Source organism: Atractosteus spatula, chromosome 2, assembly GCF_055471065.1.
Source record: "Atractosteus spatula isolate fAtrSpa1 chromosome 2, fAtrSpa1.hap1, whole genome shotgun sequence".
Classification (NCBI taxonomy): Eukaryota; Metazoa; Chordata; class Actinopteri; order Semionotiformes; family Lepisosteidae; genus Atractosteus; species Atractosteus spatula.
Window position 1 is genome coordinate 69,761,291 of NC_142707.1, and position 27,864 is coordinate 69,789,154.

Below are 27,864 nucleotides of genomic sequence, written 5' to 3' on the forward strand. Positions count from 1 at the left end.
ACATTTCGGCCGTGGAGCCTTCTTCAGGCTGCTCACACCTGAAGAAGGCTCCACGGCCGAAACGTTGCGTTTTCTTTCTTCTTTTTTTGATCATGGAATAAACCTATGACTTGTTCCTTTGCAGCCTACGCATGCTGACGCAGCTCCCCACCTGAACTATTGCTGAAAAGGGCACATATATAATTAATATACTTAATACTATAAAAGTAAAAATTGTAGTTTTTCTCTTAATCATGTTGGGTTTCTGAAATAACAAGCCTGATGTGAATGAAACTGTTTGTAAGTGACTGAAATGTAGTAACATTACAATGTAATGGAATATAACTGAAAAACTGTTAAGTAGGCCATATTTCTGTTATGGGTATGCTTTTCTTTTGCCGACATTTAAACCTGAATATTTAACAAGACAACAGAAATGTAAGAATTATTTTTAAGTCCAACAGACGTTTTGGAATTTTAGGAGGATTGTATTTGGAGAAAGAAAACACAAAGCAAAACTTAAACTTTACAATGCAGACACGAACTATGTATATCTAATTCTCTTTCAAAATGGGTACAGGAGCTGTGCTGGGGTCTTAAAAGAACTGCCATTTCCAAATTTAGTGGATGCGCAATTGAAAATACTTGGCGAGTCTATATTTATTTTTTTTAAAGTGTTTGGAACATTATCACGTCACAATTTAAAATGTTGCTGTTCACACATTATGATCAAAACCAACTGCAAATATAGAGTATGTTGTTAATATAAGAGTTGAAAAGTATGCAGTTAAGCATCTGTATTAGTATTTTATTACGGGAGTAATTTAGGTCTAAACATTTGGAAGCACAGGTTTCACAGTTGAGATATGCAAATATGGTGAATTGAATACGATTAAGTTTAAGTGTTTCTTGAGAGAGAGGCAGAGAAACAGAAGGAATAGCTAAGCTACTGCTGCTTCTTTTTGATCGGGAAGATCATCAAAGACCACTCTAATATCAAGGTCTGCTGCTTACTTGACCTTGATCTGCAATCTGACCACTTGCTGACCTCTTGTACACAAACCACGAGCGAATCAGCTGTACGTATTGCTTGCAAGCCACCTCGCTCCGCTGCTGTAAACCGATGTTGACAGGACACTGCAGCAGACGGGATGACAGGCTGCGACACGTTGTGTCCGGTCCGTGGCGAGAAGAGGGGAAGGTCACAGTTCGTAGTCTAGCTTGTACTCGTTGGCGAGATAGATCCTGCGGAAGATGAGGGCTGCCAGCGCCAGGGTGAGCAGCACGATGAGCACAGCCGAGCCGGTGTGATGGGCGTCCACCGGGCGGCGCTGGATCTGGGCGAAAGCGGGAGAGGCCGGTCTCCGAGGCTGCTGGGCACGGCGCTGGCGGGGGCTCAGGCGCCGGCTGGGCTGGGGGGGCTCTTCAGTGCGGTCACTCTGAGGCGCAGCCTGAAAGGGAGAAGAGGGACATGGCTTCTGTTCCGTAAAAAGCAAAACGCTGAGACGCATATCTAAAGGCATGTGCTGAAGGTCTGCATTATAAAGTTGCCTCATAAAGTAAATTCATTTTAAAAGTTAAGTTACTCCTGCCCTACATCACAAAAAGTGTGTTCCTGGAGAAAGGGCTTAGGGCTCAGTGCAACTTTGGGGACACAGCTTATGTCATATAGATCCACACGTATGTTGTTTTTCAAGGCACCAAAAGCCAGTACCACAGGTGGTTTGCAGATTATTTCAGAAATGAAAAAAGATTGCAAAGAGCCAAGTTTAACATTCGAAATTCTTCTTTTCGTAGACAGTGCTGTCACGATGCACATGACTGAAGTGGTGGACGGACTTCTTTCCACCACTACATCGCTGATCCAGCCAGCAGATCAAGGTGTAATTACGAACTTTAAAGCCTATTATCTATGCAGGACATTCAGGAGACACGTCAAGGATACAGATGGCCAAGGAACACCGACCGTGCCGGGAATTTGGAAAACTTTTAACATAACAGATGCACTGATGGACAATGAGGCAGCAGTCAAGCTTTTTTTTTTCCATCTTAGTTTGTTTTTCTGCCATTAGCTAGACTTTCATTACAGGCCCATTCTGTACAATGCCAAGCCCCGACCTAAACTTTCAACCTCTAACCTCCACTACTGGCAAAATCACCCCCATTTAGTAACATGACTAATATATTCTAATATAGGGAATCACTTAATTTTAATAACAGGGAGACATAAACAATCCTGAAGTTCATCATTGGTTGTATTACAGCCAACCTTACATGTCTTTATAATAAAACTTGACTGACCAGGAGATGGTCATCAATTATACCCTGTGACAGACTGGTGTCCTGTCCAAGGTGTATCCTGCCTTACACCCAATGCTTGACAGGATAGACTCTGGCTTCCCAGTGATCCTGTATTGGATGAAGCAGTTAGAAAATACATGACTATCCATCCATTACCAGAAAGCCGCTTATTCCTGTTAAGGGTCACAGCAGCTCGGAGCTTATTCTGGAAATTTACAGAAGTACACAAATCAGGACTACATGGACGTTATATCTGAACATATAAACAACAGCTCAAAACTGAACCCAGGACTCAAGAGCTGTGAGGCAGCAGTACTAACCACTACACCACCATGCCAAGAGAAGGAGATAATAATATTCTCATAACACAACACCCAGATAATCCAGAAGGATATTTTAAAACCTAAATCGCGATCATTATTAGGGAAAAAACATTTATTTTAAGTCGACTTCAAAGCAACGCATAGGGAAGAGCAAGCAAGACAATGCAGTTTTATTCAGAGTAATCTTAGCACACCAGGTCCAGAGCAAAAGGCTTGAGGGGAACCGTGGCTCACAAAACAAAGAATCAAAAACTGGCAATCGCACAGGATTTCTCCCAGCTTCGGCTGGCCACAGGCTGCTCTGCCTTCCAGGAAGAAGTGCAGCAGCTGTAGTAATAGACAGCCCCTCGGTACAATGCTGGAGAGTTGGTTCTGCAAGCTGCAGAGTTACAGAGCTGTGTGTGTTTGGGGATTCAGGGCCATGAACCGTTTTCTGCAGCACGACCGGACATCACATGTAGCAGCAGATGGTCTGACGTTTTTTGACCCCCTACTCATCTCTAGTCCTGCCACTGCGGAAACACAGCTTATCCAGGATTGCACTACAATTTATCACCGAATACCAGGCTGCATTCACTTGAAAAACTGTGACTGTACTGGACTAATGCCAGTGTCTTTAAAGGATCAGTTATGTAAAAGTTAGTCTGGCTTCCAATATGAAAGAATAAATCCTTTTGGTTTATTTAGGTACGTTTCACTTCCTCTGATATTTTTATATCCACAGTTATTTTTACAAAAAGCCCTCTGAAATACAAGAAAAGGAAATACCTTGTAATGAAAATGAAATGATTGCACTCATTGGAGAACAGGGCTTGATATTTCTAATTTAAATGACTATTTAACACGTTATGCAACAAGAGGCTGGTTCAAAAATGAAGATCGACACTGAATTACAGTCTGTACCAGCAAGAATTGTATTAGCCTAAGCACAACAGTGCACACAAACAACAAAACTGGACATTCAGAAATATAATAACATACCCACTCATATGTTAAAAAATAAAATGCAAGATGTATTTTTGTTAATTCAAAACAATGAAAGCAAGAAAAGAGCTTGAGTTTAAAAATTCTTTATTTGCAATTCTTTATTGAAAACTGTCAAGTTTAAAATGTAACTTAAATTTTTTATACCAAAAACATACATTTTTTAGTAACTCAACTTCTGTTTCATCTAGCCTTGTCATAATACCCATACATACCAACTGCGGAGTCTCATCTAATATCCCTACTCAGGTTGATAGGATCTTCTAATGTTGATCAATAACAATTTAAAACAGGTCATCCCTGAAGGGAACTGATGCTGAAATGTGTAAAAAAAGTCCCCCCTCAGTGCTTGCTGTTCCCCACAGAGAGCAGTCCGCACCTCCGCTGTGAACTTGCAGTTTTAGTCAGTGGTTGGCTTCATCTAACATTAAGGCCAGAATCTTTATCCAGACAGACTACTTTATAATTATAAAAATATCACTGATCTACAACAGGAGCTACACTTTGAAGATTTGGAAGATTATATACTGTAAACCACTACCAGAAATAAGGGATAACAGCAATTATATACTCCCTCTTGATCCTTCATTGTAGCTGTACATGACATGCTCGGATATTGAGCAAAAATAATTTTGCAATTAAACTTCTACCATAATGGGACTATTACAAAAGAACAAAAGGGCTGAGGAGGATTTAAAGATTTGAGTATTTGAGTGAACTGACAGCAAAAGAACCTGCTTTACTGTTGAAAACACTTTTGCCTCTCCTTTTCAAAGAGGAATATAGTGACAGTCATGTTAAGAATTGCTCTAGGACTACACGGAAAGCACTTAGATATCCCAAGTGTCTGAGGTAGACACACAGATTTTTTATTGGGCAACCTCAAATTTTGCTCCCATGCACCAAATGGATTTGATCTATATAACCACAAAGTACAGTAAATAGCAAAGTGAGAGAACTTTATCCCGTTAATAAAAGTTGGTTTTGCCTGGCTGCAGAGGGAAGAGGGTTAAAGACAAACAGAGGCTTCAGAGAAGCAGGTCTCACCACTTCAGGCAGGGCTGCTGCTGCTGCTGCTTGTGTCCCTGATGAAGGGGCCTGGGCCTGGGCCTGTGCCTGTGCCTGTGTCTCAGAGGTGGGGCTGCTCTCTGCTCCTGGGCTCTGTGCATCTGTACTAGATGTGCTCGACTCTGCCTGCAGGACAAATGGGGAAAGAGTAGGCACAGCATCCTGAGAGGTTAGAAGGGTCAGATTATGTATTCAGCTCTGGGACTGACATCACCTGGCTTACTTTAAGGCCTAACAAGTCAATCACGTTTGGAGGCCTTAAAAAAAGTCTCAATGGATCAGGGTGCCCAAACTTTTGCACATGCCACATTCACCATTTTATTTTTTTTCAATCTGTTAAATTCAGCAAGTAAATAATAATTATCCATTAAAATGTGCAGAAATATGTCATGTTTAAGTTTGTAGCCTGTAGAGGTTGTTTTAACGTCTTTTCACCGAGAGATTTGGCGAAACATGCAATTTGACCAGGGGTGCCCAAACTTTCGCCTACAACTGTACTTGTCACTGGAAAAAAAATCCTGACCAAACATGCTTCAAAAATGCTTCAGTATATAAATCCTCATCACCTAATGAACTAAGGAAGGCTGCAAACGGGAGGAGACCGTTGGGGCCCATGTTAGTTGCTATTTGATCTGAGAATCTCTTCCAGCTGTTTTGTGAAAGAAGCCTGGGTATCTGCTTTAACAGCTGCAAAGAAATTCCCCCTGCTCTCCTGATTTGTGTCCTTTGGTTCAGTCCACTGGGTGGCGGTGGTCAGGCAAGACGTTTTTTCCAAAAAGTTGAATCAGGTTCCTCTGCAATCTCCTCTCTGAGTGGAGGAGGTTCTCTGAAGCCCTGGCACACACCCGGTTTCTCTTCTCTGGACTGATTCCAAAGCAGCAATCTCTTTTTGTGATGTGGTGACCAACATTGGACACAATATTCTACATAAGGCCTTACAGGTTTATACAATACATTGTACAATTTTCAAAATGATTCTAACCTATTATCTAACCAGATAAGACATGAGAGAACAAATTCTCAATTACTGTGATATGCTGGAGAGTACCCATTTGTACAGCAGGGCTTTAACATGGAGCAATCCGAGTGAAACCCCTTGCTCTGGAGTTTAAAATATCCGCCCACCAGGAATTAAAGCCGTGATCCTCCAATGCAGAGTCCTGAGCCCTGATGTCTACTCCACACTGGTGCACATATTAATATAAGAAGCTTTAGGCATACTTCTCCCTGTACATGAGGTGCTTTACTACCCTGCCAGTTGGTTGTGCCTCTCTTGAGATTTCCTTGTGGAAAACCCCTGCCAGCAACACTCCAAGACTACACTCCCTCTCCTTCAAACCCGTTACAGTACGACTGAAACCAGTGAACCTGTATGCTGTTTGTGCACGCACCCATCCTCTGCAAATTCACATTACTCTGTTTACCATACTTTTCAGCATTTTGTACTCAGGGGGGTAACAAGGAGAGGGAAAAGCGATGCGACTTTTGACGTTCTCTAGGGGGCAATCACTACTCAACCAGGTTCAACAGAGAGCACATCGGTTTTAACACCCAGGGCTGAAAACACACAACGTGGCAGACTAAAATTTCATGGAAATGTATTACATCAGAACTGAGATTTGAACCACTGCATGTGTGTGACCAGGTAATATACAGTATAGGGTAACGATTAATGTGACAGCTGGGATTATGAGCTGCTGCATGAAATTTAATAAATTAAAAAGACAAACAGAACAGTTGGCAGAAATATCTGATGCACAAATCTGTTTTTGAGAACCACCACTATTTGTTTTGGGAGAGGTTACAGTCAGTCACTACCTTGTTCCTTCTGCAATATGTGCTGTCACAAGTAAACCCAATCGTAGGTACACAGATAAATAGACAGCTGCTACCTTGAAGTTGATCTGTTTTGCTAGTTCTTTGGCTTCCTTATCCTCCTGGCTGGGGTTGCTGTTGGAGGTGAGAGGCATGAGAGCCGTCCTCATGGTGCAGCCACAGGCCTCACAGTGGAAGTCCTGGGACCTGAAACACACAGGTTTGTGCATCGCTGTTAAACACTGGAACTACTGCACAACAGGTTGTCCGTCCTTCATTACACATCTGACTTGAAACAGATAATATCAAATGGAGAAGAGGTTACACACCACAGTGAAGAGAGATCATTGCTGTTTGCGACTGAGTCACAATCCACTTGGAACAATTTTACATTTCAAATGCTAATACTGATAACTATCAAAGGAGAGAGTTGGCCATATCTGACTTAAGTGAACTAATCGCTACTGTAAAAACTGATAAAAAAAATCACATGGTCCAAATCCTTTCAAATTGATTATTTTAGGGTGATTAATAATATCTGATGAACTGTGTTACACGGGACTTCAGTGTATTAAAGCCTGTAGGAATAGCAGTCAAGGAGTTTAATATTATAACATACACAAATTTAAAAGAGCAACCTCTCTCACAAATAAGGAGCTGACTCAGCCTAGGGCAATGTGAAGCAACATTGTATTCGGTATAAGGACAGAGTTTTATTTATAGAAATGAAGATGAGCTGTTTATCACAGTGGCTTTTCGTCATCCTAATGAAGCCGTCAGTTACTGATATTCCTTCTGGCTTCCATTTCTACATCTCTAGCAAAATACACAAATTGTCTATCAAGAAATACCATAAACACTGTGATCTACATTTTTATTTGTGATTTATTTCAAATAATCCAGAGTGGACCAGTAGCATGGGGTCTACTTAGATTAACCACCAGTTATTACGAGTGGCAGCTACCCGTTAACACACAAACTCAACATCTGTTTTCTCGCTAATAAATTAAAAAAAATATAGATTTTTGCTCTTTCATCTTACTAAATATGAAAAGGCATAAATGCACATGAGATAAAATAGAAATTCGTTTGCAGCAGTGCACATGCACACCGATGTAGCTCTATAGGGGCGGAGCGGTGGCTCTGTGGCTCAGGATCTGCGCCTGTGGCTGGAAGGTTGCCACTTTAAATCCCGCAGCCAGCAGAGGAATCCGTACTCCTACTAGTCTCTACACAGACTAAGGTTGGTGATGTCATTTACACAATTCGTAAGTGCTGTTGCCTAAGGGAAAGATCTACAAAAAGTATCATCCGCCATTTGCCAATTCTACTGTAAATACAGTATGCTTCCAGAATAACAAGGTGAGTGTATGTTCATGTACATGATGTGTCATATGGTTGTTAGCTGAACAAGATCGATTCTAACTTTCTACAGCTGTGCCAAATTCAGACTACAGTCTGTAAGTGCAGAGAGACACAAACACTCACTCATTCCAGGGACTAGAAGCCAGTTAACCTGCTAGGATGTCTTGGCCTTTGAGAGGAAACCAAAGCACCAAAAGGAAACCCACACTGACACGGGCAGAATCTACAAGCTCAACAGAGAATTGAACCTAAAGAATTGAAAAAGACAGATGAAACATTTGCCGCCACTTCTGTGAACCAGCGATGTAACTGTAGGGTTCGTGTGATGGTGGTTAACACTCTGCTGGTACAGAACGGAACTGGATGGAGATGGATATTGGGTTTGACCATTCCCTGGGTGGGGCGGTGGCTCTGTGGCTCAGGATCTGCGCCTGTGGCTGGAAGGTTGCTGGTTCGTATCCCGCGGCCGGCAGAGGAATCCTACTCTGTTGGGCCCCTGAGCAAGGCCCTTCACCCCAACTGCTCCAGGGGCGCTGTACAATGGCTGACCCTGCGCTCTGACCCAAAGCTCCTCTCCCTGCCTGTGTGTCTCATGGAGAGCAAGCTGGGGTATACGAAAAGATGAATTCCTAATGCAAGAAATTGTATATGGCTAATACAGTGATCTTAATCTTAATCTAAAGTCTTAAGATGACAATGCGTGCACTGGCGCAGGGACATCTCAGAGACTAACTTTTTGGCAAGAGATTTCCTTTCTTCTGGAGTGTAATCGAGAGATCCAATCGCACCCTCTCCTTTGGTTGGCATGAATCCAATTATAGCTATTAGTGCAGTTCTTACTGGAAGAGAAATAAACAAAAAAAGACAAAAATTAAAACTCAAAACCCCAGCCCATCGTTGCAATGGTAAATTAAATGAGTCTATAATTCACATGAAAGAACATTGCATTCTCTAAAGTTAAACACCCGTGTTATGCAACTCGAAGTAATGCTTTGTTTTTTTTCCCTGCGTAAGCCTGGATTTACAGTCTTTCTAAGGACAGATTCCCATTGTGTTTCTCCTCAAAAGCCCCCGCCTGAGACAGGCCGGCTTTCCCAATCCCTTTGTGTTGGGCAGACATAAGGTTAAGCCACGGTGTCGATCAACAGACATGGGGGAAATACACAGGGCTGCAGTACACTCGCCTCTGCTCTGGCAGCCGATGAACATGGAAAAGCAACAACATGAAGAGCAGCATTTGCTGGATTAGGCACCTCCTGAAACGCCTACAAACACACGGGCTCAGATTCACCGACGTATGGCCACACAACATGACGGGTTATGAAGTCCAAAATTTTAATAGGCAAGACCTGCAAAATAATAGGTGCAGAAACTCTTTTCATTTTTTTTTTTAATAGAGAGCTGTAAACAGAATCTGTTGCTCTCTAGCAGTTTTGCCAAACAGTTTGCCATGCACTCTTTACACAGGTCAGGTGTGAGATTTAGATCTTTTCTTATTTTGAAAGACTTTCTCTTCAATATGCGCTGCTATGAAAAATTAAAATCCTCCTGTCAGTCCTAAAAGCCAAAAATTAGCATTATCTTTCAAAAAATCCAAATGTGGGAAGGTCCAGAACAAACATTTTAGTGCAGCAAATGCAAAGTACAGAAAAACACTAAGAGTGAGTATGATCAGTAAAAACGAACAAGTAAAGGCTTATTCCATGCTGAGAAGAAGGCTCCACAACCGAAAAGTTTTTACTTTTTTTTTCTTCTCTTTTCAGCATGGAATTAACCTTTACTTGTTCCTTTGCAGCCTGTGCATGCTGACGCAGCTCCCTACTTGAAGGTGCTCACAATAAAAACACAATAAAAATTGTGAACGATAATTTAATTTAAAAAAATGGTATGGATCCCCAAATGGCGTAGTAAGTAAAGAGTCTCTTCTTAGTATATTAACACAATACAAACATTACTGTTGGCTCAAACACTTATGAACAAAAAATCTCATGGTGAATACCACAAAGGGATCTCAGATTCTGCAGTTGTAAGACATGCTATTCTGAAGGTCTAGTCTTTTCTTCCAGACTCTCCCTGAAATAATATAAAAAAACAGATAACTGTAGCTGATGAGAAAAAATAATTTTGAAAGTGCTACTGGATTTCCTTAGAGGGATGACATGACTGAGATGAGTTCTGAAAGGCAGAGCAAATAATAAAAAGAGAGACTAACAGGTGTATGGAAACATCCATGAGCTAATAACTGGCAGCAATATGATGGATGCCCGTCAGCAGTGAAAGAAATCTGTTATAGTTTTCTTTAAAAAATTCAGCAACAACCTGCTAAGAATAAAACCATAAGAGAAAGACAGAATATCACATTCAAATCTCATTCACAAAAGGACTTCTACCAAGTTATATCTAATGTTGAAAGACATCCCGCAAATTAACATCTGGGCCCTGTTGAATTGGTTTTAACATAAAATCGTTGTATTTTCACACTTCAAAGATGTAACTGAGATGTTAGCCAAAATATTTCCCCCCCAATTCATTTACTAATGGTTTCGTTTTGAATCTTGTTTCCGAGTTACTGCTTCTACCTGTAGTAACAGACAAATAAGTTCTAGAACCCGAGATGAAGTTTAAACAGCTGAGTTTATTGCATGCAAGGAACAATAAGACCGAAGTATTGTCCGAAATATAGGTACAAAACTTCCAGTTTATATAGCAAACTTCAGCCGCTTCTGATGCAACTTGTTACCATGGTAATGGGGGGGCCACCTGTGTTTGGACATTCCCAAGACCTTGAGCACTTTTTAATGGTCGGCTTTATCTTCCCTTAGTTAGGGAGTCTCTATCTCGCACCTGGAATTTCATATCAATTAACTTCCATCCCAGCCATAACTCAAAGGTGCCTAGGCATGAAATTTCTTGTGCCACAAGAAGTCTCTGTGCAGAAAGAAATCAGTTAACCCCTTTTTCACATCTTATATCTTTCTTCATAGCTATGGGAACTGCTTGGCACATGTACATGACCGTTCCGTATGGAGAGCGTTCAGGCTGAGAGTTAAACTCTGGAGCGCTCCGTCTCAACTTACTGCTCCAGGAGGGCTGCCAGGTCTCAGGGTGGTGTCCAGAGATGCTCAGGCAGATCTTCTTACCAACCTCAAATCTTCCATTGGACTGTAAAAACAACCACACATCAACACTTAACAGATCTCCTTTTTGACTAATTTACCATGTGTTTTATATACAGTGTATTCTTAACAAAGCAAGTCTTTAACAAAAAACATGCAGAAAACCTCTTAAAAGGTGACAGATGAATTAAGAAATGAAAAACTAACATCCAGACAATACATAAATTGCTTTAGACCAGAGAGTTCTTGACTATAGTCATCCCCCCCCAGACATCAATAAAGCAATTTTAGGAAAATCTCTTTGGTTTCCTTTGTTTCTAAATAGCATTTTTATTTGCTCTATTGTAAAGATTAAAACAACATTTACAGTATGCATTTCTGAAAGTGGCAAACAGTTTTTCCACCACTTTGTAAATGTTGTGTGCATTGTAAATCACAGTACTGAGAAGAAGTGTCCATTATCAGCCATAAATAATTAATTAATAATTAAAAACAGTGTTAATCAGACACCAAATACTGTATATGTCTACTATTAATATTTACACGTCAACATTATAATATTAGCAAAAGGTCAATTTTATTTAAATACAGACCCAATGAAATGCTAATAATTAACTCAAGGGGGTGGCTGAGCACTTTAAAACATTGTTTCACGTAACAATTCGCTGTTCACAAAGTGAGAAAGTTTTGAATTCGGAGGATTCAAGCCAGGTGTTGACCTCGTTTGGAGGACCACTGGCTGACACTGGAGCCCGACGCGAGGGCTCTCTCGGATTAACCTTATCATCTAGGAACAGAAATGAGTGTGCAGCACGATGGCGGGCTCTTACGGTGAGGAGGATAATGCTGGGCGGCTTCATGGGGTAGTCTGGAGGAAGCACTATCCTTCCGTGATAGACGCCGCCGTCGAACTCGGAGTCAGGAGGGCCCCTTACCGAGAAGTGCCACTCAAAAAGGTTATCCTGAACGCAAAGGTAGTCAGAGCATGGAGACGGAATTAGAACAGTCACCTCTTCCGCAGTCTACTGAAAATACCCAGGCAGTAAGACCTGCGTTTCTTGTAATCAGCAATACTGAATTTGGAGGTTCCAAAGAAAAATCTCTTTTAGCAAATATTTTACATTTAATCAATTTGCAAAAACAAGTTTTCTCCTGATATTTTTTACACTACAGATAATTAATAATTGTATTTATCTAAAGTTGTTCATCTCTAAGGATCCAGAGGCACTGTACACATAAGAGGTTTCTCGAAATTGCTGTCCACTAGAGATCATGAGATTCTGACAAGATAACAGTAACATAAGTGCTTCAGGTTATGTGAAGAAGCAGGCTGTACTGTGCTATGGTGTGAACAAACAGGAGACAGAAAGGAGAACTTCCTCGTTTGTTAGAAAGATGTCCTCCGGAAGACATGAAATCGAATTTTAATTGTCTCTACAGGCACCCAGCAAGACGTGTCATTTTCATTCACCTCTGATACAAGAATGATGACGGGGATAATCCCATCAACAGAGTTAGTACCCTTGTGAAGCTGTTTAGCTTATGCTGCTGCTGCAATATGTCAAAGTCCTCTCACCTCTAGGGGCTGTGCGTGGTAATGTTCTGTTGGATCCCTGAGCTCAGCTGCTTCCTTCATCAGCCGCTTCACAGCTACAGGTGCACAAAAAAAAGATGTAAAAAAAAGGCTGATTTCTCAAGCGCAAGGACATGTCAAGAAAGGACTACACTCTGGACTTGACGCCAGCCCACCACAGAGTGCACGCACACACGTCAGAAGAGATGCCAGTGACCCTGGCCAGTACATCCCAGGGAGTGTGCGGGGCAGCTGGGGAGCCTGGGGGACACACATGGAAAGTGCATGAAGAAAAAAGCAGTCCAGACTGCAACTAAACCCAGGACTCTGCTGTGATCACAAAAAGTGTCTTCTAAATGAATCATGTTTGTTAACTAGTTTGATGTGATTTTTGAAAGCTGGGAGTTTATCCCAGTGGCACTGTAAAGCCGTTCACTGGGAAATACAGAATAACAATCTGTCCTCTATCAGTGACATTCCATCCAGATGCAATTAATGAACAAGAGGGAGGCCAACTTAACCTAAACTGTGTCTAGTTAATTGAAGCCATGTACTGTACATCACATGTTTAAAGGAGTGGCAAGCTGTTTGCTAACATGGTCATTTGCATAAGGACACATTTCTCTTTGCTTAAACTGCGCTACTCTTAACTGTTTTTGTATGTGGGAAATGTTTTAGTCTGATTGCCCACTCTTTACTGAATTATATCAACAGATTTATTTAAGAAATCTAAAGCAAGGCCATTATCCCCTAAGTGTGCAGGACAGCAAGAGGCAGAGGAAGATTTAAAGCACACTTTCACTTGGGAGACTGACTGATGGTTTGAACTCCTTTTACATTTTGAAATACTTGCATTTGCCAAAACAACTGCACAGCAAAAAAAAAAAAAAATCAGGCTCATAACAGAAAAAATGGCATAAACAAGTTATTAAGGTCACTTAATTACAATCTGTGGGCATTAAGACACATGTGACATCCTTCCAGCAGTGAAAACATCTGTGCATTTTAACCCTTGAGTTAAAAGTATGCTGGGCTACAGGGCAAATTTTAATCTAAGTATAGAGAGACCTAGTTTTAGCCCAAACCCGATTATAGAAACCTGGGCCATGTGAGAACATTTCTGGAGAATAAGTTGTGGTTTATGTAAGAAAACTTAAGAAGCAGCCCCGGGCCTTAATGTTGTCAATGACAGCTGCTGGACAGTATAACTGCAGGAGACATCATGCTTTAATCATGCTGCACTGCAATCAAAAGACAAAATGAACACTCCTCCATGCTGCATTTGTTATTCATGCATATTTATTTATTTTTGTGCTCATCTTCTCGAAACCTGATTGAGAGGAGGTGTGGTCTTGACGTTCAATCTGAATGGGAGGATCTGGTATTCCCCTAGGTGATATGTCAAACCATCCTGAAGCAGCCTTGCTCTCTCTTGCACGGGGTTTGGCCTGTGGTTTGACTGCTTGTGCGCATTAATGGACTGACTTGGATGTTTTCTTGACATGTTCACAGTGCCTTTTGGGGCTTGATTTTCTCCTTTTCTCTTTCGTATAAAGGCCCTGGCTAGCTCTGTTGGTAGAGCATGAGACTCAAATCTCAGGGCATGTTTTGTATAAAAGTCGTTATTTTGTTTTATGTAAATATGGCAGTGTGAGTTTCTGGGACTGAGTCAAGTTAGTGTTGGAGTATGTTTGGATTGAAGAGAGCAGTTTCTTTTGTTTAGTTTTTGCCTGGAGAGAGGAAATAAAGGTCTGTGTTCCGTATGTAAATCTGTTGCTTCTTTTATGTTTTGGCGTGTGCTACGTTTATGATATTATAACAGAACTGGGGCTTTAGGCTGTAACAATACGGTAAGTATATATCACTAATAACCATAAAGTTGTACCCAGTAAGATGAAAGGGATATTAAAGGGCAGGGGGTCTGAACCGTTTGTGCAGCTCCACAAGGCAAGAGGTCTGTGTCCCTGGGGAGCACTGTAACAGCCTCATGTTTCAATAAGACCAGTTACATTCACGTAACAGTGCACAGCAGGGTTTCCCCACAGTGGTATAGGGGTCAGGTGGGCTGCCTGGCCAAACAAATGCATGGTCACCCACAAAATGCACACAAGAATCCGTATTGAAACAGTGTTTGGTAGTGATACAAGTGATGCAAGATCATCTGCCAGCCAGCAGCCACAATGGTGCAAACAATTCAAACCTCCTGCCCATTAGTATGCCTTTCGTTTTACTGGGTACAACTTCATGGTTACTAATGATATATTTATACAATACCGGTATAATCTTATAGCACTCAAGTCTCACACACAGCCGGACCAAGTCTCACGGACTCATGCCTCGGTCTGACAACCTCACGCATCTGCCATCAAGTCTAGCTCGATTAAAAAATGACGAGATGACTGGAAAATCTTGAAACTGCTGTAGAGATTAATTAACCAATGCGTTTTTTTAGACCTGAATAAAGGAAACCATCAATACAAGAACTATGCAATCGCAGTTTTCGACAGAAAATCTCCCGTTTTAGGGATTTGGGCCTTTGAGAGCTACGTTAGTGACTGACGACGAACCCCCCCCCCCCCAAAAAAAAAACCCTGCAAAAGTTGGCAACAAACATCGTTTCTCAAGAATAACAAAGGAAGCAGAAGCAGAAGACACTTAATCGTCAAAGTGAAAAAAGACAAACTGCAGCTGAAAACGGGATTCAGCAGAGACAGGCAGGTGCCCGAGTCCAGCAGCAGCGCTTGTACCAGCATAGTGCTACCCACATAACTGCCTAAAAGGGGGACTATCTACCGACGTACTCCTGTGTAAGGACAAATAATGACAAAAGAAGCAGAAGAAAAAAAATGTCAAAACTAGACCTCGCTGCTACAGTTCTAAGAGACACAAGCCAATAAAAACCTGTCTGTGATACAGCAAACAACCCTGGTTACACTAGCCAGACAAAGACTCAGACTGACCCTAAGCGCCACCCCAGACTCCTCTTGACAGACAGGTAAGACTCATGTACAGATTTAAACAGGAGGCGGGTGAGGGTCTGCAGCCAGACACAAAATGGCAGAATAGACTGGAGACAAGGACAGCACTGTACATGCTCCGCAGCTAAGACACAAAGACAAGTAACAATCCATCCATCCATTTTCTACCCACTTTATCCAACTCGAGGTCACGGGGGAGCCAGAGCCTATCCTGGCAAGCAATGGGCGCAAGGCAGGATACACCCTGGATGGGACGCCAGTCCATCGCAGGGCACACACAGACACTCACCGCAGGACTCCTTTTCCCTTAAGCCAATTAACCCACCAGTATGTCTTTGGACTGTGGGAGGAAACCCACACGAACACAGGGAGAACATAGAAACTCCACGCTAATACAGACACCCCAGCCCAGGAAGTGAACCCAGAGCCCAGTGCTGCAAGGCAGCCATGCTAACCGCTGTGCCACCAATACATAATAAAACAATATTCATTATGAAAACAATGATGATGTGAAAAAGAATAAAAATAGAATAAAAGTATAAAAAACAAAAAAGTAACTACGTATTTGCAATAAACTAAACTGCTGTAGGAAGGAAACAACCACTGATGAGCAGTGAAGGTAATGGCACAGAAGCTACCAAGCTGGTACTGTGGTTCTGTTGAAACATCTTTTTCTCAGATGTTATCTCAAACGTGCTGTACAACATATTTAACAGCTAATCAACAAGGCCTACAGGGAGCTCTATCTCAATGACAGGCATTTGTGCGCCATTAAAAGATTAATGGTATTTATGACAAATATTGCATGCTAAACCCTTACGGACGCAGAAAAGATTATGATATGCTCATACAGTACCAAGTGGAAAATACAGTACAGAATATTGCTATCACCAAAGAGTAAAGACCTACAACAAGTTTGTTTTTTGAAGGGTTTTTTTCTTTACATTACTTTGAGAATAGATTTTTTTTTATGAGACCAGTTAAGCCACCTTCATTTTCTGAATGAAATAAGCATTGAACAAAAATACACCAACTTCTTTTCCCTCAGTCCTACTCTGAGCTCTAACTTTTCCTGAATTTTACATCCAAATACTTAAACCACCTTTGCAAAGGGATTTTCACAATGGAGGCTACTGGAAAAAAGGCACAGTGTGTTCTGACCATAATAGTAGAGATATAGGCATAACAAGATGTGTTTAAAAGCTACACAAATGATACAACCTACACAAATTTCTATGAAACTCTGGTTCTCATTTGGGGGCGGTCTCACTTTTATTTGGAAAGGTTAGGTTCTTGTTCCACTTTTTTAATGAGAGCCTTCTTCACATTGAAAGCAATATAAGATCAGATCACTTTATTGGCCATATACACTTTCTTGCATTAGGAATTTGTCTGTTCACATACCCCAGCTTGCTCTCCATGAGACACAGGCACACAGATGGGGAGAGAGAAGCTTGGGCTCAGAGCGCAGGGTCAGTCATTTATACGGCACCCCTGGAGCAGTTGGGGTTAAGGGCCTTGCTCAGGGGCCCAACGGAGTAGGATTCCTCTGCCAGCTGCGGGATTCGAACCGGCAACCTTCCAGCCACAGAGCCACCGCACCGCCCCTTTCCTGGATATATCATCTCCATCCCATCTTTTACTCTTTGAACTGGGCTCACTATAAAAGAGTCCACCACTGAAAGGACACATTTGCCATCTGACCAGTATTTCAAGACAAATACAAAATCTGCTGGAAAGCTCTTGCAGTTGATTTTATTTTTTTTAAAAAGACCATTACATGATGCAAAGCTTTTATGAACAAGCTGCCTTTCTGCAAAGCTGACAGACCATTCTGAGGGCAGCTTACAGGGCAACGACAGTGAAATTAAACTACTGGCTCGGGAATTAAAATAACAGTTATATAACTTTTAATTATTTTTAAACTTCAAGCCATTTGTTATGAAGATAACACTATAAGCCTTTCCAATGAAAGTTAACGATGTTAATATAATATTGCCTTTTATTAGTCACTGCAAAATATAATCCATTGCACGGGATTTGTCTTCTTGCTTCAAAAGTTCTGACAGTTTCCAAAGGCATGCATTTTCCTGCAAAATAGAGTAAGCCAATATTATCATTTTTTGCAAAAAAAAAGCAAAAATCTGGAAGTTTAAAACAAAGTTTCGTCACAAATTTTTAGCTTCAAGGAAGCTTTTTTTTGTACAACGCCTTCAGAATTTTTTTTTAATAAAGGAAGCAGAACCATTATTTACTGTAACTCCAGAGCGCTCTCATGTAATACGTGTATCTGTTACAAGGGTATAACAGAGAACACGAGTTGAATCCAGTCACTTAAAACAAAACTCTCCAATGAATGTGTTTTGCAGTGGCTGGAGATGACAACACGAGACAGTTATGTGAATATACATCTTTTAAGAACTTTGCGTGACGGCAGTGATAACAGAGGAGAAATAGCAGGAGGGGGGAAGCAAAACTATTTTTACTATCCCTGTGGGAAAAGGCCAGCTGCGCGCAGCACAGTACCTCTCTCTCTCTCTCTCTCCTCCGAGTGGGTGGAAAATCCAATCCAGCTTCTCCAGCAGCAGATGAAAAACCCCTCAATCTGAAGTGACAGCTGGGCAGGCTGGGGACGAAATGTGTCCTGACAGCGTCTGCCAAGGCCATGGCACAGCTGGCGCAGTCCTGCCACAACCAGGTTCGGCACAAGAAGAGCCCCTCCTTTCACACAGGCGGGAAGATGCCTTGGGAAGATCTCAAAGTGCAATAAGGCCCTGCGCCGATTTCCACTCGATCACGGCAAAACGCCCGTCTGCACCAAGGACGGGGGATTTTGTGGTCAGTTCTTGGAAAAATAAAAAAAGGTGCATCTGGAAATCGTCAGCAACGTCAAGGAAAACCCAAGAGTCTATTCACATACTGTTGATCAGAACGTTCATCAATTGCTTGTTTTAAATAACCTGGACCAAATTTGATTTGAAGTAGAAGATGATGTGAAAGCGCATCTTGTTTTCACTTTGAATGTTTGAAAAGAAAACAGAAGGTGGTAAGGTACTGTCATACACCTGGAATCTCTGACTGAACCAGTGAAATCCTTCAGGAAAGGAGGAAGGAGTCAACAGCCTGGAAGCTGGCTGATTGCTGGAAACTTACACCACACCCGACCCAACCTGACGATCTCTGCCAAGTAGACAATTTTCTCGGGGGCGATCTTCTCTCTGGCCTACCGGGAGATGCTTTCAGTAGGGGCAAACCCCGCCTTTCAGAGCCCTGGGCTCAAACGGCGTAAACAGCCAGGCAGAGATTTCACGGTTTTATTTTTAATCAGGGCGTGTCAACAGGCACGTTGCAGGTTCGACTCCCACATGCAGCAGTGCACAGGAACACAAATATTCTCAGAGAAGTCAGAAATACTGTATTTCTAAACAAAGGCGAGGATGGATTTTGTGTCAGGTATGCCCCTGTCCATTTGAAAACCAAACATACAAAGGCAGGAACAAATCTGGATTTGACCTAGAAATGGCCAAACGTTAGTTGGACTTCGTTAACAAGAAAGGTGAGCACATGTGAAAGCAGCAGCTGGAACCACAGATAGCACAGTGAGGCAAGTAGTTTCAGCTGACTTGCCACTAGAGATTATCTAGGCGCCTATAGTGTGTAAACACGTCCTGAATATTAAATTAGATAACTGGTAAAGAGCTGAGAGACATTTCCCAACACGGTCAGATTTGACTCACGGCTGATGTTGTGGTGCTTTTGAGAATGCTGTTGTTTAGGGGGTATAAAGGTACATATGAATACAATCTCTTTGTTGTCCATCATGCTTTCTGTGCGCTCAGAGGGAGGGCTGGCGTGTACAGCTGTACACAGACAGGGTGACATACTGTACAGACACACTTCTGCGGTGCTGGGCGGCAGTAGGAAGGCAGTCAGAATAGCAGGATGAAATGGAACAGAACGAACCTAGAGGAGATCCACTTTGTCAACCGGTGCACTGGAGCTTCCACCTCAGTGACACACTCCAGCAGATCAGGTGGAGAAATGAGAAATTACTTCACTGATTACATTGTTCAGAGAAATTGAATTAGAACAGACACTCATTGCAAGTTTCAATTATGTCCAAATTAAACAGGAAGAGCACAAATGTTACAACAAAACAATCCAGGCTGTTACCTGGAGAAACTGGTTTCAAGTTTCCTGCTTCCACTGTAGAATATTGCTTTTAAAAAAGCACAGACTTTGTCTACTGAAAATGGTGATGACCTAGAGTCTCCCCCCCCCAAGTGTGTGAAGAGAAAAAGAAAATTGAAATAGTAAAGCTGAAAATCGCAAGTCTCAAAAATGATAATTTTTTTTGTCGCAAGAATCTTTAAATCCTTGAAAGCCATTCGGCCTCACAACGCAGTGCAGCCTACACAAAGCCATGTAGACTAATACAAAGAAACAGAACTTAGCATTAGTTTATCACTACCAAGCAGAAAAACAAATCGTCTCGACTGCTGGATTTAAGGACGACAAAAAATAAACAGAAGGGAAGTTGCTATGGGAACCACCTGATTTGCAAGTCTAAAGAGTAATCTTCGCTCACCTCCCATGCCTGTTACTTAATGTAGCACGTGTGTTTCAGAGGCTGCTGCCTCAACACTGGCATCTTCTTAACTGTTCTATTCTAGAGTGCCCGTCTAAAATGTGTAAATTGACACGAGCAATTTGTTCAAGCAAATCGGCAATTTATGTAGGAGGGAGCTCATTAACATGGCTGAAAAAACGGCCGCAGTATTTACTGGGAAAAAATTTCAGGTCTGATTCAGGACAACATGGGTGAAATCAACATTGTTTCACAACAAAGGCTGGAAACAGGCGCCTCCCCTAAAACCACAGGAAAAGCTACAGGGGAACCTTAAAGCTATGATGGACCAAAGACTGCAGCAGCTTAGTTTATTTCATGTTGCACTGAAGCTTCTTATCAGACTGATATAAGTGGTTACTAACCCACACCCCCACTTTGTTTGCGAAGACGTAGATTAATGCTAAGTCTTTCTTAAGATACTTTAGTATTGAGACAGATTTATTTTTTGTGAACCTATGGTCCCACTGTTGTTGCAAACCCCTGATCTTGCCACGGGGGAGAGCAACAGTTTCGCGAAACTTGAGATTCACATACAGCAGAAAAAAAACTAAGTAAAAATGACAAAACAACAGTGAGACAGATACGTAAAGTGCAATCCCTCTACAGCGCGAAGCAGGGTGCGAGCACCGTGCATCGAGCAGTAAACGGCGTGCAGGTAAGGAATCACCGATTCCAGTGACGTGGGAAAGGCATGGAGCAGAGACCAGTGTGCGTCGGTGATAAAAGCTCACAGCTGCGTGACCAAGATCAAAGGTGCTGTCTGAACAGATGAGTGTTGAGGAGGTGCCGAAAGATGGTCACAGGCAGAGCAGCTCTGATTTTAATGCGTTGTTCATTTCACCACTGTCACCAAACAGATGAATATAAATATAGTAGCAGGCTTTACATTTGTATCTCAATGCCCCTGTTTAATCTCTATTTAATCAGCACCACATCACTGAAAGCCTGTTTATATGCTCTCTAAATGTCATTTGGAAAGAACTGTACTGCATTTTTACATACATATCCACTGAATATACACCATCTGATCTCATGCAAAAACACAAATATAAGACTTATTACAGAGCTGATTTGTTTTGATATTTTCCTTAGCCACTGTAACAGTATGATTGCCTGTTCTATAGAAATCCCATCTTTTCTTAAGCTAAATGAAATATAGCAGGTATAGGTTTGATATCATGGTCATCGATTGTAATATTCACTGACAACTTATATACTCTGATACTGTACATTTTATCACAACATAGTGGCCTGCACTCTAGTGCAAAAGTTGACTCTCCTAGTGTTCTCCGTTATTAGCACAGCCTTGTTTAACACTTGATCAACAAAGCAAAGTAAACCACTCATGGACATCTATTATAAGGCTTTTACCAGCAGCTATATCACCCTGCAACTCACAGCTGGCAGCCCACTGAAGCTCAGCATGTGTGAGCCTGGTCAGTTTCTTGATAGGAGACCTGTGAAAAACAAATGCTGCTACTGGAAGAGGTGTTAGTGGGGCCAGCAGGGGGTGCTCACCCTACAGTCCATGTGGGCCCTAATGCCCCAGTATAGTGACGGGGACACTATATTGTAAACAGGCACCGTCCTTTGGATGAGACGTAAAACCAAGGTCCTGACCCTCTGTGGTCATTAAAAATCCCAGGACATTTCTCAAAAAGAGTAGGGGTGTTTATCCCAGTGTCCTGGCCAAATTTCCCATTGGCATTTACCAATCATGGCCTCCTAATAATCCCAATCTCTGAGTGGCTTCATCACTCTGCTCTCCTCCCCACTGAGAGCTGATGTTTGATGAGTGTACTGGTGCACTATGGCTGCTGTCATCAACCAGCTGGGGCTGCACATTGGTGGTGGTGGAGGAGAGTCCCAATTACCTGTCAAGCGCTTTGAGTGGAGTGTCCAGAAAAGCGCTATATAAGTGTAAGCAATTATTATTATTATTAAGTAGATAACGCACATTCACTAATCAAGTCTGCCTGAAAATGGCAGGTGTACCTTTTTACATATCCATAAAGCCATTTTAGACATTTTATACTACAAGAAAGTAATTAATTATTGCAAAATAAATAGGCTGAAGTTGCAGCAGAAGCTGAAGAATTACTATATAATTGTTTCTGAGCAAAAGAAAGAAAAACCACAGATGAAAGAGTAGATCAGTGCAAAAGCTCAGAATCTTTTGCACAGCAGCGCATATTGGATGGATTTTTCATTGAAATGTTTATAATATACCCCATATTGATCAGTTATAACAGATGCCAATCATATTACTGATGACATAAAATTGCTTAAGCTTAATGCAAAAGATGCAACACTGTTATTCCGATAAATCAAGAGTGATAACAGTGTGGACACTTGAACTTTTTTTAACGGGATGTTACACAAAAGATTAGCATTTCTACAGCACTACAAACCCTTGGTTTTCAAAGTAATCTTACCTACATGTTAAGTACAACTGAATACCCTGCAATTAGAACCATGTGGTTTTTAGCTGAACTCATCTGCTCTAGCGATTAATGGCTTGATTTCTGAAGAGTTCAGTACTCTTGCCTGGACATGCGCCTTGTGATGGACTGGTCTCACCGGGCTTTATGATAATGGATTAATGACATAATAATAATAATTCTTATATAGCGCTTTTCTGGACACTCCACTCAAAGCCCTTTACAGGTAATGGGGACTCCCCTCCACCACCACCAGTGTGCAGCTCCACCTGGATGATGCAACGGCAGCCATAGTGCACCAGTACACTCACCACATACCAGCTCTCAGTGGGGAGATGAACGGAGTAATGAAGCCATTTCAGAGAAGGGGATTATTAGGAGGCCATGACTGGTAAAGGCCAATGGGAAATTTGGCCAGGATGCCGGGGTAACACCCTTATTCTTTTCGAGAAATGTCCTGGGACTTTTAATGACCATAAGTCAGCACCTCTGTTTTATGTCTCATCCAAAGTGTCCCCGTCACTATACTGTGGCATTGGGACCCACACAGACCGCAGGGTGAGCGCCCCCCTGCTGGCCCCAATAACACCTCTTCCAGCAGCAAACTTAGTTTTTCCCAGGAGGTCTCCCATCCAGGTACTCACACCTGCTGAGCTTCAGCGGGCTGCCAGTTGTGAGTTCCAGGGTGATATAGCTGCTGACATACTGAAAATCCTTTGAATTTCTGAGATCTTGCCCCCCTAGATGTCTTAAAACCTGAGCTCTTGCTTAAAAGTGCTTATTACTGTTTTCACAGGGAGACAGCTCAACCTGTATAGTCTTCAGAGCTTTTAATGCAATGAAGAATCAGTTCCAATGTATGAAGTCAGACAATAAAAACTCTCCCTAGAATTAGTCAACCTGACTACACCCGATAGTTACTGTAATACATTGAAAAGTTCTATAATATTTGTTTCAACCAGTGCTGCAAAGAGATTGTTCAGTTCAGAAGCTCAGTGAAAGATCTCCACATAAAAGTTCTCAGTTACTCATCACATAATCGAAGAACAAAATGACAATGCACTTCATTTTTGAGTTTTCAACTACTACTTGGTTAGAATTCCAATACTGCATCTTGAATTCTAATACTGACTGGCTAGTATTCCACCCATCAATCTTCTAACAGCTTCTTCCAATGCAGAGTCACAGGTAAGCTGGAGCCTATGTCAGAACACAATGGGCACAAGGCAGGATACACACTGGACAGGACACCAGTTCATCACAGGGCAGACACACACAAACACACACACACAAACGTTATGATGCTTATAAATGTGATCTTAGGTATAGGTACGAGGATAATCAATGCATTTACAGCATACAAATCTGAAAACACAAAGAACTATGAAAATGTGTTTTAACATATTTTGGTTTGATTTTGGATGTGAATTTTTAAAACACAATTTGCACCCATTCTGTTGTGATTAATTTACCCCTCCTTGCAAAATTACTATGGTGTGTGTGTGTGTAGGGGGAGTGGTTTATGAACAAAAAATAATGCACTGCAAATACCACTTCTTTAAATAAGGATTTCTAAAAAAAAAAGTAATTTATTAGCAATTCAGTACTCCCAGCTTCACAGATCACGTGTTTTAAAGTTAAACAATGTAAAAACAAATGTACCTAAACTCCCCCCCAGCCCCAGGGCTCCCTGTACTTTAACACACTGAATCTAACTAGTAAATGCATAACAGATCAAAGTTCAGTGATGACGCTGGATTGGCTGAAAGTCATTTTCCACAGCCGCTCGGTCAGCCAGATGGCAGCAAGATTGAAATAAGACTTGAGCTTTGGCTTGTGCTTACTGTACTTTCCCATTACTTTCCCTGGCGAATGGAGAGGTGTAGGTTTTTGCAGCTTCGGTTATCGGTGAGAAAAGAAGTTGTGAGAATCGGCCACTCGGATCGGTGGTCGCCTTGTAAACAGCATCTCGAGAGCAGTGTCCCACCTAGGTCTGCAGTGTCAGCCTCAGTCACTGTCACTGTCCACCCTCCTCTAAACTATCCTAGAACCCCTTTCCTGGCCCTTCGGTTTATGTATACTGTGGTTCCCCAACAAATAAACCCCAAAGGTACGTAGTGCAAAGATGCTGCTGGGAGTGGAGGAGATTTTTAGTAAGAAGGCAGTTGGTGGGTTTACGTTAATTACACCTTGTGTTTACACAGTGATTTTTATCCAAAGTGTTTTACAAATAGAACAGGAGCCAAACCCCCACCTCTGACCCCAGCAGCAATAATCCACCACTAGCCTCACTATATAGCAGATACAACTGCATTGTCAGTTCATTTAAAGTGCATCTTTTGACAGGCTAGACTGTGCAAGCCCAAAACAGAATTTAAGAGTTAACACACCTAACTTTTGCAAAACTTTTTGCAAAGGGATCTTTCACGACAAAGCAATCGGGACCTTGGACAGCAGCTCCTACATGTTCCCAGTCATCATACTGGTCTGTTCTGGGGAAATTCAGATCCATCTGCCAGTATGCCAACACCACTTACTGCAGGAACCTGCAATTCCTTGGAGCTCTCGTCCCACTACTGGCCAGGTCCACTCTTGCTGCGATCTGACACAATGAGGCTAAAAGACACATAGTTCAGGTGTGTAGCTGCATCAGCATGCGTAGGCTGCAAAGGAGCAAGCGAAAGGTTTATTCCATGCTGATAACCCGAAGAAGGCTCCACAGCCAAATCGTTGTGGCTCTTGTCAGCATGGAATAAACCTTTACTTGTTCCCTAAAAGACACGTAGACACTACCTTGATAATATGTGTACAGGCAGAAGAAACTTTTGCAGAAATAGCTTGAAACAAGCATGATGCTTGAAATCCCACACAACAATTCAAGTCCTAACACTGTTACCAGCTCCTCAAGAAGAACCTGATTAATCTCTCACTTAAATACTGACACCTATTTTGGGTTGATAGGGGTTTATCTACTGTTAAAGTTCTTTAATGTACTGTACACATTGCATAGTGAAATTGGCTACATCAAGCAAGGTATCCAAATGTGGTCAAAAGGCAAGCAGCAGTCACTACAGTACTTTTAACAAAACAGCACATTATTACTAAGTTAAACGTGACTTACTTAAAACAGAAACTACTGTACCCTTAAGCCTGCGCACAAATAAATACCAAACTGACATTCAGTCCATTCTGGTCCTGCACATTAGCATAACGTTGGTTAAGAATTTACATTTACATCTTTTTACTGCATATGTGGAAGAAAGCAAACAAAAACACTTGCTAAGTTGTCGTTGCAGAGATGCTGTTGAAAGAGAAAAGACGGGCACAAGGCCTTGGGCAACACTGGCAAAGACGCACAGCTACTCTCCACTGTCAGCAAGGGTAGCTATATCGAGGCTGACGGCAGCGTACCCTGACTAATTTTCAGAGGTTCTTTTTCTGACAGCTTTTTAAAAAAGGTTTTTTAAGTAATAAAGATGAGTGAAAGCGACAGGAATAGCCCCTCCTGTACCCAGGAATAGATAATGGGAGCGACTCCTGTGGCCTGAGGGCTTTCAGTTAACTGCCGCAGGGGAAAGATTACAATTCAGAGCACACAACCCTGTTGTATGTAGTCCATTTTTGAACTGAGAAGTATTTTTTGTCAAGCAAGGCTGTCGGTCTTACAAAACGTGTCACATCTCAAGAGAACCAAACGCAGCTTTCAGTTTAACCCAATAACAATGCTACCATTTCCCCCAAAAAGATGAAAAGGTTATTTTCTATAGGCCTAAACACACACAGACACTACAGCATGGGCAAGCCAGTCTTCTCTGTGATTAATGTCACCAGCTGCAGGAAGCTGGGTGGTAAAACGGTTGGTTTCAGAACTAGTATGATGCTGTATATTAACAGTTTATGTAAACAAAAAGCACAAAAACGCAGAAATAGTTGAATACTCCAACAACAGTGCTCACAACTGAAGCAGTTGGAGCCAATCGATGTCCTAGCTTCTCTGAGTGCCTTACCAGAAGCTACAGACTCTAAAGACAATTACAAACTAGAAGAAGATGCGAGAAGACAACCGCAGAATCAGGATCCTTCGCTTGTCACAGCCCTGATACTCACAACCTCACAACAAACACACATTTATGTTACGGATGTCATTTTCGCTCTACAGTCCGTAGATTCACCCTCGTTAAAAAAAAATAAAAGGGAAGAAAAAAAAGATTTCTGAACAGAAATATGAGACACCGCGTCTCAATGACACCTCTTTATATCATACTTCATAAGGTTAATTTTCATACTTAATAATTAAAACATAATTTTCGGCAGCTGAAGCAATTGACTACATGTTTTTTACGCGTTTTTTCAATGCTTTATTTTCCCCATTTCCATGACTTTGTACTGTATGTCACGCCAGTGCGGACTGATTGAAACTCAGTGCCGCACAAGAGCAGTCGGGACTCAAGAGCACTGAAAAGGCCAACAACATCAACCAGCCTGCGAAACCAAACCAGCCCACTGTCACTGACTCACGAAGTTGATTAATTTTCAAAAACAACCAGGGCCACAGCTCCAGCCCCACTACACACGATACTGCCCGCGAATATCACTAAAGTTGACTTGAACACAAAGCGGAACAAAGACGACTGGCCGTCAACCCAGCTCAGCGGCCCTCTGTAAAGATTCAAGATGATCTGGATCGAAACCACTGCGTGACTGCGAGCAGCCTTAACCGAGCGCCCCTGTGGCAGAATCACCACTCATATTTGTAAAACAAACAAAAACAGAAATACGGAAGTAAACCACAGCCCCCCGCAGCGCCCCTCGGATACAGTCACAGCCGCTGAACTCGGTGAAACCGGGTCTGTCTGGGTCGCTTACCGGGACTCTTCAGGTTGTACTTGGTTTCCATCTTTCTCTGCGCAGGTGGACGGGGGGCGGCGGGCGAACGGATGTCTTCCCACGTTGTTTTGGTCCGAACAGGGTTCGGTTCCTCGGTGCCAGCTAACGGCTTCGGTTCGTTTCCCGGTCCCCTAAAGCTGCCATAACATAACGGGGAAAGCCGCAGGAACTACAAAAACGCGTCCTTTCGGTGTCGTCGTGCCGGAGTAATTAACTAGCATCCCAATCTTAATAGCCTGACGTGGCACAAAGTTCGTGCCGTAGGTCCTCCTAGTTTCGCTCAGCGGCACCGTGACAGGTTTGAAATCGCTTTTCTGTTGATCTACGAGCATGTCACATGAAGAGACGAAAAGAGGAAGTGTACATTTGAAAAACGAAACTTTATTTACATCCCCGTCCAGGAA

The 27,864-nt window shown here is 42.1% G+C and overlaps 1 protein-coding gene across 1 annotated transcript; it reads right to left on the reverse strand.

Moving 5' to 3' along the window:
• Positions 1-367: 367 nt before the first annotated feature.
• Positions 368-27,815, reverse strand: ube2j1 (ubiquitin-conjugating enzyme E2, J1). The gene is made up of 8 exons (XM_088908982.1): positions 27,440-27,815; positions 12,528-12,601; positions 11,782-11,913; positions 10,913-10,997; positions 8,569-8,674; positions 6,548-6,677; positions 4,635-4,781; positions 368-1,430 (listed from the first exon to the last, which is right to left on the reverse strand). Exons 1-8 carry the CDS (start codon positions 27,468-27,470, stop codon positions 1,182-1,184), a joined length of 954 nt encoding a protein of 317 aa, XP_088765108.1. The 5' UTR covers positions 27,471-27,815; the 3' UTR covers positions 368-1,181.
• Positions 27,816-27,864: the final 49 nt, after the last annotated feature.

Excerpts from the sequence above, each read along its gene's own strand:
- ube2j1 (XM_088908982.1), bottom strand. The coding sequence starts at position 27,470 with ATGGAAACCAAGTACAACCTGAAGAGTCCCG. Across the intron at positions 8,675-10,912 it reads CTGGCAGCCCTCCTGGAGCA|TAAGAACTGCACTAATAGCT; the intron begins GTAAGTTGAGAC and ends TTTCTCTTCCAG. Across the intron at positions 6,678-8,568 it reads AGGAAATCTCTTGCCAAAAA|GTCCCAGGACTTCCACTGTG; the intron begins GTTAGTCTCTGA and ends TGTGTGTTTCAG.